Here is an 11334-nt window from a genome sequence, read left to right on the forward strand (position 1 = left end):
CATACATAGCCTAACCTTTTCTAAATAGGCATTTTCTATTTATTCCTGCATTGTAGCCAAGTAATGTTGCGTTAATGCGGTTCATCCAATCCGATCTGGAGAGATTTATATTCCAAAATCGCCACGAACTGACTTAAGAAAATCCTGAACAAGTACCGGGTGCGAGGTGGCTGCGACATTGATATAAAATAATCGCGCGTACGGTTCCATGTTGACGCTCACGTAACACAACAAACCGTTTTACACCCGTTTAGCTCTGGTCCAGGGTGTTACGTCTGTTCCTCTGCTTAGTTAGTGGAGGAACGTGAAGTAAGCGCCCTGGACCAGAGCTAGCATCCTTCCAGCGTCGTTCGGTCAGTTGGTCTCATAGTCATTCGTGAGCAGGAAAAACAAAACAACACTTAGAGGATCCTTTTCATAATCAACAATAAAAAAATTAAAAATCACCACAATGTTAGTTCTTTAAAGCATATTGGATCGATCAGTATTCTACTAGTGACTTGATATACCAGCCGAGGTAGACATTGACATCGTTTATTATGGGGTAGGAGAAATACAAGGCTGTAGTGTTCCCCCTTGGCCACTAGATGTCGCTACGAAACTATCAGACATTCCAATGTGGGACCAAAGAGAATCATAATCAATTACGTTTGAGTCATTTAGCAGACGCTCTTACCCAGTGCCACTAGGGTTTAAGTGCCTTGCTCAAAGGCACATTGACAGATTTTTTTTTTCTCACCTAGTCGGCTCGGGGATTTGAACCAGTAACTTTTCGGGTTACTGGCACCAACGCTCTTAACTGCTAGGCTAGCTGCCGCCCAATTGGTATTCCAATTCTTAATTCTATGAGCCAGACAGACAAGTTTCCCCATCTCTCGGGGGTGAGTTGACTTCTGTTCAAGGTTTTTACCATGTGAAACGTGACAGTGTAGTTTTTTAGCAATTTCAATACAAGTAAGCAGTTGACATAATATGGATATTTAACGTGTAAAGTTTAACAGTGAAATAAATGTGTGAATGTCTCGGATGGAGAGAGAGAGAGAGAGAGAGAGAGAGAGAGAGAGAGACAGAGAGAGAGACAGAGAGAGAGAGAGAGACACAGACAGAGAGACAGAGAGAGAGAGAGAGAGAGAGACACAGACACAGAGAGAGAGAGAGAGAGACACAGACACACAGAGAGAGAGAGAGAGAGAGAGAGAGAGAGAGAGAGAGAGAGAGAGAGAGAGAGAGAGAGAGAGAGAGAGAGAGAGAGAGAGAGAGAGAGAGAGAGAGAGAGAGAGAGAGAGAGAGAATATTGAGTAGAGGAGGAAGTGGTGTGGATAGGAACACTGACTACATCTATCAACAACTTGTAAAGAGATTTACTCCATCTTGGTTCTCTGGGTTGGTGCTCTGTTACCGCTCTACAGAAGACACTGTAGTAAAGTATGCAGGGAGAGAGTCGTTAAGAGAGAGAGCAAGGGAGGGAGGGAGAGAGAGAGAGAAAGATGGGGAGAGAGTCATTAAGAGAGAGAGCAAGGGAGGGAGGGAGAGATCAACTTTTTACCATCTGTTCTGATCATTGGGATTTTCCCCTGGAGTAGTGGAAAGTGGGTTGGAAAAACACATTGAGATAAATATAGACAGATTGAGTAGCGTACCGTAACGATTCTAATAGAGACCTTTATACCTCCTCTCAGTGGCAAGATAGAAAGACACCACCAACACATTGAGTAGAGTCCCATAACTCTTCTAATAGAGACCTTTATATCTCCTCTCAGATAGAAAGACACCATCAACACATTGAGTAGAGTACCGTAACTATTCTAATAGATACCTTTATACCTCCTCTCAGTGGCAAGATAGAAAGAGACCATCAACACATTGAGTAAAGTCCCATAACTCTTCTAATAGATACCTTTATACCTCCTCTCAGTGGCAAGATAGAAAGACACCACCAACACATTGAGTAAAGTCCCATAACTCTTCTAATAGATACCTTTATACCTCCTCTCAGTGGCAAGATAGAAAGAGACCACCAACACATTGAGTAGAGTCCCATAACTCTTCTAATAGAGACCTTTATATCTCCTCTCAGATAGAAAGACACCATCAACACATTGAGTAGAGTACCGTAACTATTCTAATAGATACCTTTATACCTCCTCTCAGTGGCAAGATAGAAAGAGACCATCAACACATTGAGTAAAGTCCCATAACTCTTCTAATAGAGACCTTTATATCTCCTCTCAGATAGAAAGAGACCATCAACACATTGAGTAGAGTACCGTAACTATTCTAATAGATACCTTTATACCTCCTCTCAGTGGCAAGATAGAAAGAGACCATCAACACATTGAGTAGAGTCCCATAACTCTTCTTGAAAGTTAGAAAATATATCTTTATTTTTCTCACGATAGAAAGACACCACCAACAACAAAAGATACATATTTCTCAATTCTTAAATATAAAAACAAAAGTTTATAACACAATAGTTACTGTATAGTACACTCCCTTAAATATATACAACCATGGATATAGTGGTGTGTGTTTATGGCCCAACCCTGCTCAGGGTGTCTACTATGGGAGGAGAATCCGGACTAGGGGGGGGGGGCAACTTCAGACCACAGCCTTCACCCCAACGCAGCTCGAGCCCTCCCTCCCTCCCTCCCTCCCTCCCTCCCTCCCTCCCTCCCTCCCTCCCTCCCTGTCTGTCTGTCTGTCTGTCTGTCTGTCTGTCTGTCTGTCTCCCTGTCTCCCTGTCTTTCTATCTCTCTCTCACTCACCCTCTCACCCACTCACCCTCTCACCCACTCACCCTCTCACCCACTCACCCTCTGACCCACTCACCCTCTGACCCACTCACCCTCTCACCCACTCACCCTCTGACCCTCTCACCCACTCACCCTCTCACCCTCTCTCCCTCCCTGTTTTTCTCTCCCTCTCTCTCTCTTCCTTCCTCCATCCCTCGGTACAGGGTCTCGTCAAACTCTCCTTTATGCACAGTCATCAGTAAGGTTACACTGTGCCCAGCACTTTTCAGCCACACACACACACACACACACACACACACACACGCTCTTCCACTTCCTGTGCTAGGTGTCCAGCCAGCAAGCTGTCAATCATTCATCTCCATGGTAACCTCTAACCTCATTGATCTCCCCTACAATAGTTATGGAGTTCAAACAGTGAAGTGTTGAATTGTTTGGAAAAATACCACTTGATATATATATAGTCCCCAAAATACTGCATGGTGTATATATAGTCCCCAAAATACTGCATGGTGTATATATAGTCCCCAAAATACTGCATGGTGTATGTATAGTCCCCAAAATACTGCATGGTGTATATATAGTCCCCAAAATACTGCATGGTGTATATATAGTCCCCAAAATACTGCATGGTGTATGTATAGTCCCCAAAATACTGCATGGTGTATATATAGTCCCCAAAATACTGCATGGTGTATGTATAGTCCCCAAAATACTGCATGGTGTATATATAGTCCCCAAAATACTGCATGGTGTGTATATAGTCCCCAAAATACTGCATGGTGTATATATAGTCCCCAAAATACTGCATGTTGTATATATAGTCCCCAAAATACTGCATGGTGTATATATAGTCCCCAAAATACTGCATGGTGTATATATAGTCCCCAAAATACTGCATGGTGTATATATAGTCCCCAAAATACTGCATGGTGTATATATAGTCCCCAAAATACTGCATGGTGTATATATAGTCCCCAAAATACTGCATGGTGTATATATAGTCCCCAAAATACTGCATGGTGTATGTATAGTCCCCAAAATACTGCATGGTGTATATATAGTCCCCAAAATACTGCATGGTGTATGTATAGTCCCCAAAATACTGCATGGTGTATATATAGTCCCCAAAATACTGCATGGTGTATGTATAGTCCCCAAAATACTGCATGGTGTATGTATAGTCCCCAAAATACTGCATGGTGTATATATAGTCCCCAAAATACTGCATGGTGTATATATAGTCCCCAAAATACTGCATGGTGTATGTATAGTCCCCAAAATACTGCATGGTGTATATATAGTCCCCAAAATACTGCATGGTGTATATATAGTCCCCAAAATACTGCATGGTGTATATATAGTCCCCAAAATACTGCATGGTGTATGTATAGTCCCCAAAATACTGCATGGTGTATATATAGTCCCCAAAATACTGCATGGTGTATATATAGTCCCCAAAATACTGCATGGTGTATGAATAGTCCCCAAAATACTGCATGGTGTATGTATAGTCCCCAAAATACTGCATGGTGTATATATAGTCCCCAAAATACTGCATGGTGTATATATAGTCCCCAAAATACTGCATGGTGTATGTATAGTCCCCAAAATACTGCATGGTGTATATATAGTCCCCAAAACTATCGTGTATATATAGTCCCCAAAATACTGTGGTGTATATAGTCCCCAAAATACTGCATCGTGTATATATAGTCCCCAAAATACTGCATGGTGTATGTATAGTCCCCAAAATACTGCATGGTGTATATATAGTCCCCAAAATACTGCATGGTGTATATATAGTCCCCAAAATACTGAATGGTGTATGTATAGTCCCCAAAATACTGCATCGTGTATATATAGTCCCCAAAATACTGCATGGTGTGTATATAGTCCCCAAAATACTGAATGGTGTATATATAGTCCCCAAAATACTGCATGGTGTATATATAGTCCCCAAAATACTGCATGGTGTATATATAGTCCCCAAAATACTGAATGGTGTATATATAGTCCCCAAAATACTGAATGGTGTATATATAGTCCCCAAAATACTGCATGGTGTATATATAGTCCCCAAAATACTGCATGGTGTATGTATAGTCCCCAAAATACTGCATGGTGTATATATAGTACCCAAAATACTGAATGGTGTATGTATAGTCCCCAAAATACTGCATGGTGTATATATAGTCCCCAAAATACTGAATGGTGTATATATAGTCCCCAAAATACTGCATGGTGTGTATATAGTCCCCAAAATACTGCATGGTGTATATAGTCCCCAAAATACTGCATGGTGTGTATATAGTCCCCAAAATACTGAATGGTGTGTATATAGAGCATTCTGAAGACCCCTTGACTTTTTCCACATTTTGTTACGTTACAACCTTATTCTAAAATGGTTTAAATAATTTTTACACACAATGCCCGATAATAACAAAGCAAAAGCAGGTTTTTAGAAATATTTGCAAATGTACATAAATATTATTATCATTATCATAAATATTATAAACCTTATTTACATAAATATTCAGACCCTTTGCTATGATATTCGAAATTGATCTCAGGTGGATCCTGTTTCCATTGATCATCCTTGAGATGTTTCTACAACTTGATTGGAGTCCACCTGTGGTAAATTCAATTGATTGGACATGATTTGGAAAAGGCACACACGCCTGTCTATATAAAGTCCCACAGTTAACAGTGCATGTCAGAGCAAAAACCAAGCTATGAGGTCAAAGGAATTGTCTGTAGAGGTCCGAGACAGGACTGTGATGAGGCACAGATCTGGAGACGGGTACCAAACAATGTCTGCAGCATTGAAGGTCCCCAAGAACACAATGGCCTCCATCATTCTTAAATGGAAGAAGTTTGGAACCACCAAGACTCTTCCTAGAGCTGGCCACCCAGCCAAACTGAGCAATCAGGGGAGAAGGGCCTTGGTTATGGAGGTGACCAATAACCAGATGGTCACTCTGACAGAGCTCCGGAGTTCCTCTGTGGAGATGGGAGAACCTTCCAGTAGGACAACCATCTCTGCAGCGCTCCACCAATCAGGCCTTTATGGTAGAGTGGCCAGATGGAAGCCACTCCTTAGAAAAAGGCACCTAAAGGCCTCTCAGACCATGAGAAACAAGATTCTCTGGTCTGATGAAACCAAGATTTGGTCTGAATGCCAAGTGTCACGTCTGGAGGAAACCTGGCACCATCCCTACGGTGAAGCATGGTGGTGGCAGCATCATGCTGTGGGGATGTTTTTCAGCGGCAGGGACTGGGAGACTAGTCAGGATCGAGGGAAAGATGAACGGAGCAAAGTACAGAGAGAGCCGTGATGAAAACCTGCTCCTGAGCACTCAGGACCTCAGACTGGGGCGAAGGTTCACCTTCCAACAGGACCACGACCCCAAGCACACAGCCAAGACAACGCAGGAGTGGCTTCAGGACAAGTCTCTGAATGTTCTTGAGTGGCCCAGCCAGAGCCCGGACTTGAACTCGATCGAACATCTCTGTAGAGACCTGAAAATAGCTGTGCAGCGACGCTCCCCATCCAACCTCACAGAGCTTGAGAGGATCTGCAGAGAAGAATGGGAGAAACTCCCCAAATACAGGTGTGACAAGCTTGTACCATCATACCCAAGAAGACTGGATTCTGTAATCGCTTCCAAAGCACTGAGTAAAGGGTCTGAATACTTTTGTAAATGGAATATTTCAGTTATTTATTTGTATTAAATTAGCAACATTTTCTACAAAACAGTTTTTGCTTTGTCATTATGGGGTTCTTATTCTGTAGGTTGGTTCCGTTGAGGTTCTGAGGTACCACACTGTTGATCTGGGTTCTTATTCTTCAGGCTGGTTCCGTTGAGGTTCTGAAGTACCATATTGTTGATCTGGGTTCTTATTCTGTAGGCTGGTTCTGTTGAGGTTCTGAAGTACCATACTGTTGATCTGGGTTCTTATTCTTCAGGCTGGTTCCATTGAGGTTCTGAGGTACCACACTGTTGATCTGGGTTCTTATTCTGTAGGCTGGTTCCGTTGAGGTTCAGAGGTACCACACTGTTGATCTGGGTTCTTATTCTGTAGGCTGGTTCCGTTGAGGTTCAGAGGTACCACACTGTTGATCTGGGTTCTTATTCTGTAGGCTGGTTCCGTTGAGGTTCTGAGGTACCACACTGTTGATCTGGGTTCTTATTCTGTAGGCTGGTTCCGTTGAGGTTCTGAGGTACCATACTGTTGATCTGGGTTCTTATTCTGTAGGCTGGTTCCGTTGAGGTTCTGAGGTACCACACTGTTGATCTGGGTTCTTATTCTGTAGGCTGGTTCCGTTGAGGTTCAGAGGTACCACACTGTTGATCTGGGTTCTTATTCTGTAGGCTGGTTCTGTTGAGGTTCTGAGGTACCACACTGTTGATCTGGGTTCTTATTCTGTAGGCTGGTTCCGTTGAGGTTCTGAGGTACCATACTGTTGATCTGGGTTCTTATTCTGTAGGCTGGTTCCGTTGAGGTTCTGAGGTACCACACTGTTGATCTGGGTTCTTATTCTGTAGGCTGGTTCCGTTGAGGTTCTGAGGTACCACACTGTTGATCTGGGTTCTTATTCTGTAGGCTGGTTCCGTTGAGGTTCTGAGGTACCACACTGTTGATCTGGGTTCTTATTCTGTAGGCTGGTTCCGTTGAGGTTCTGAGGTACCACACTGTTGATCTGGGTTCTTATTCTGTAGGCTGGTTCCGTTGAGGTTCTGAGGTACCACACTGTTGATCTGGGTTCTTATTCTGTAGGCTGGTTCCGTTGAGGTTCTGAGGTACCATACTGTTGATCTGGGTTCTTATTCTGTAGGCTGGTTCCGTTGAGGTTCTGAGGTACCACACTGTTGATCTGGGTTCTTATTCTGTAGGCTGGTTCCGTTGAGGTTCTGAGGTACCATACTGTCGATCTGGGTTCTTATTCTTCAGGCTGGTTCCATTGAGGTTCTGAGGTACCACACTGTTGATCTGGGTTCTTATTCTGTAGGCTGGTTCCGTTGAGGTTCAGAGGTACCACACTGTTGATCTGGGTTCTTATTCTGTAGGCTGGTTCCGTTGAGGTTCTGAGGTACCACACTGTTGATCTGGGTTCTTATTCTGTAGGCTGGTTCCGTTGAGGTTCTGAGGTACCATACTGTTGATCTGGGTTCTTATTCTGTAGGCTGGTTCCGTTGAGGTTCTGAGGTACCACACTGTTGATCTGGGTTCTTATTCTGTAGGCTGGTTCCGTTGAGGTTCAGAGGTACCACACTGTTGATCTGGGTTCTTATTCTGTAGGCTGGTTCTGTTGAGGTTCTCAGGTACCACACTGTTGATCTGGGTTCTTATTCTGTAGGCTGGTTCCGTTGAGGTTCTGAGGTACCATACTGTTGATCTGGGTTCTTATTCTGTAGGCTGGTTCCGTTGAGGTTCTGAGGTACCACACTGTTGATCTGGGTTCTTATTCTGTAGGCTGGTTCCGTTGAGGTTCTGAGGTACCACACTGTTGATCTGGGTTCTTATTCTGTAGGCTGGTTCCGTTGAGGTTCTGAGGTACCACACTGTTGATCTGGGTTCTTATTCTGTAGGCTGGTTCCGTTGAGGTTCTGAGGTACCACACTGTTGATCTGGGTTCTTATTCTGTAGGCTGGTTCCGTTGAGGTTCTGAGGTACCACACTGTTGATCTGGGTTCTTATTCTGTAGGCTGGTTCCGTTGAGGTTCTGAGGTACCATACTGTTGATCTGGGTTCTTATTCTGTAGGCTGGTTCCGTTGAGGTTCTGAGGTACCACACTGTTGATCTGGGTTCTTATTCTGTAGGCTGGTTCCGTTGAGGTTCTGAGGTACCATACTGTCGATCTGGGTTCTTATTCTTCAGGCTGGTTCCATTGAGGTTCTGAGGTACCACACTGTTGATCTGGGTTCTTATTCTGTAGGCTGGTTCCGTTGAGGTTCTGAGGTACCATACTGTCAATCAGGGAACTGGAGTCACACCAACAACACAGACATGACTAGAGGAAGAAGAGAGGGATGGAGGAAGAGTTTAGAGGAGATAACACAGGAACACTCTTCCCAGAGCATTTCTGGGGTCGAAACCTTTCTATATTTATCCCTCCTCTTTATCTCTCTCTCTCTCTGTCTCTATCTCTCTTTCTCCCCATGTCTCTCTCTCTCTTTCTCCCCATGTCTCTCTCTCTCTTTCTCCCCATGTCTCTCTCTCTTTCTCCCCATGTCTCCCTCTCTCTTTTTCCCCATGTCTCTCTCTCTCTTTCTCCCCATGTCTCTCTCTCTCTTTCTCCCCATGTCTCTCTCTCTCTCTCTCTCTCTCTCTCTTTCTCCCCATGTCTCTCTCTCTCTCTGTCTCTCTCTCTCTGTTTCTCCCCATCAAATCAAATCAAATCAAATGTATTTATATAGCCCTTCGTAAATCAGCTGATATCTCAAAGTGCTGTACATAAACCAAGCCTAAAACCCCAAACAGCAAGCATGTCTCTCTCTCTGGCTCTTCTCCCACACTACCTCTCTCTCTCTCTCTTTCTCCCCATGTCTCTCTCTCTGGCTCTTCTCCCACACTCCCTCTCTCTCTCTCTCTTTCTCCACGTCTCTCTCTCTCTTTCTCCCCATGTCTCTCTCTCTGGCTCTTCTCCCACACTCCCTCTCGCTCCCCCCCACTCACTCTGTTTTGGTTTGTCTGTCTCTCTCTCACCCTCTCCCTTTCCCTCCCTCTCCCTTTCTCTCCCATTTTCTCCCTCCCTCTCTCTCCCGTTCCCCCTTCCCTCTCTCTCTCACCCTTTCCCCCCTCCCTCCCTCTCTCTCTCTCTCTCTCTCCCTCTCTCTCTCTCTCTCTCTCTCTCCCTCTCTCTCTCTCTAACTCCCTCTCTCTCTCTCTCTCTCTCACCCTTTCCCCCTTCCCTCCCACTCTCTCCCTCTCTTTCCCTCCCTTGCTCTCTGTGTGTCCTTGCCGTTATCTGTCTCACACGACCCACTGAACCCATGACCTCACTATGACATCACAGCCACTAGGACCTCATTGGATCATGGATCGAGAGGTGGCTTGACATTGGAAGAGCTCACGCACACACACACACACACACACACACACACACACACACACACACACACACACACACACACACACACACACACACACACACACACACACACACACACAGTCCTACCTTGAAGCAGTTTTTGAACTTCTTGCTGACAAAGTAGAGTATGATGGGGTTGATGCAGGAGTTGACTGTGGCCAGGTTAATACTGAAGTAGTCGAGGACCAACAGGAAACTACAGACACAACAACAGACACAGTTAATACTGCTGTAGTCTAGGACCAACAGGAGACTACAGACACAGTTAATACTGCTGTAGTCTAGGACCAACAGGAAACTACAGACACAACAACAGACACAGTTAATACTGCTGTAGTCTAGAAACAACAGGAGACTACAGACACAACAACAGACACAGTTAATACTGCTGTAGTCTAGAAACAACAGGAGACTACAGACACAACAACAGACACAGTTAATACTGCTGTAGTCTAGGAACAACAGGAAACTAGAATATAAATTTTAATGTCAATTTTTTTGAGAAATGTATCTAAATTGTCGCAATTTAGTAGCTAGTGTGTCCGTGATAGCGTGTGTGTGTGTGTGTGTGTGTGTGTGTGTGTGTGTGTGTGGATAAGGGTGAGTGTTAATAGCCACAGTTAAATGACTGACATTTTCATGATGCGAGTAATTATCAGTGATGTACTCCCACAGATAGAGAGGAGGGGGGAGAAGGTGTGTGTGCGTGTGTGTCCCTACTTGAGCAGTTCACAGCGTCGGGCATCATGAGGCATGTAAACCATCTTCTTCAGGATCCTGCTGAGGTGCAGAGGGAACCAGCACAGAGCGAAGATCAAGACCAGACAGAACACTGCCTTGGCCACCTCCCGACGCTACAGAGAGACAGGGGTGAGGAGAGAGGGCGTAGAGAGGGAGAGAGAGAGAGAGAGTGTGTGTGTGTGTGTGTGTGTGTGTGTGTACCTGTTTGAGGTGTTCGCTGAGCGCGATGCGGAGAGATCCGTTCCTGTGATGTAACATCTCACATGTCATCAGAGTGTAGAACACTGCGGAACACGCCAACGGAACACAGAAATAGAATCCAAACAACCACCAGTCTTTGGCATCCCGGTAGAACTACAGAACAACACAAACAACACAAACACACGTTCTGAATATTACCCTCCCCTACACACACATTAAACACCAGTCTTTGTCATCCCGGTAGAACTACAGAACAACACACACGTTCTGAATATTACCCTCCCCTACACACACATTAAACACCAGTCTTTGTCATCCCGGTAGAACTACAGAACAACACACGTTCTGAATATTACCCTCCCCTACACACACATTAAACACCAGTCTTTGTCATCCCGGTAGAACTACAGAACAACACACGTTCTGAATATTACCCTCCCCTACACACACATTAAACACCAGTCTTTGTCATCCCGGTAGAACTACAGAACAACACACGTTCTGAATATTACCCTCCCCTACACACACATTAAACACCAGTCTTT

The 11334-nt window shown here is 44.5% G+C and overlaps 3 protein-coding genes across 4 annotated transcripts in view; 1 reads left to right on the forward strand and 2 right to left on the reverse strand.

The window, feature by feature from the left end:
• Positions 1–11334, forward strand: part of LOC139415790 (phosphatidylcholine:ceramide cholinephosphotransferase 2-like) — a 742387-nt gene that overhangs the window by 632302 nt on the left and 98751 nt on the right. The window lies entirely within an intron of this gene.
• The window catches only part of LOC139415792 (galactose-specific lectin nattectin-like), a 1187935-nt gene that overhangs the window by 271020 nt on the left and 905581 nt on the right, over positions 1–11334 (reverse strand). The window lies entirely within an intron of this gene.
• Positions 8619–11334, reverse strand: part of LOC139417057 (endothelin receptor type B-like) — a 7779-nt gene continuing 5063 nt past the window's right edge. Inside the window, exons 5-8 of the mRNA XM_071166303.1 lie at positions 10790–10942; positions 10568–10701; positions 9935–10043; positions 8619–8767 (exon numbers count right to left, since the gene is read on the reverse strand). Coding sequence (XP_071022404.1) covers positions 8624–8767; positions 9935–10043; positions 10568–10701; positions 10790–10942 — 540 coding nt within the window. The 3' untranslated portion in view covers positions 8619–8623. The remainder of the gene's footprint in view (positions 8768–9934; positions 10044–10567; positions 10702–10789; positions 10943–11334) is intronic.

This window comes from Oncorhynchus clarkii, chromosome 9, assembly GCF_045791955.1.
Source record: "Oncorhynchus clarkii lewisi isolate Uvic-CL-2024 chromosome 9, UVic_Ocla_1.0, whole genome shotgun sequence".
Lineage (NCBI taxonomy): Eukaryota > Metazoa > Chordata > Actinopteri > Salmoniformes > Salmonidae > Oncorhynchus > Oncorhynchus clarkii.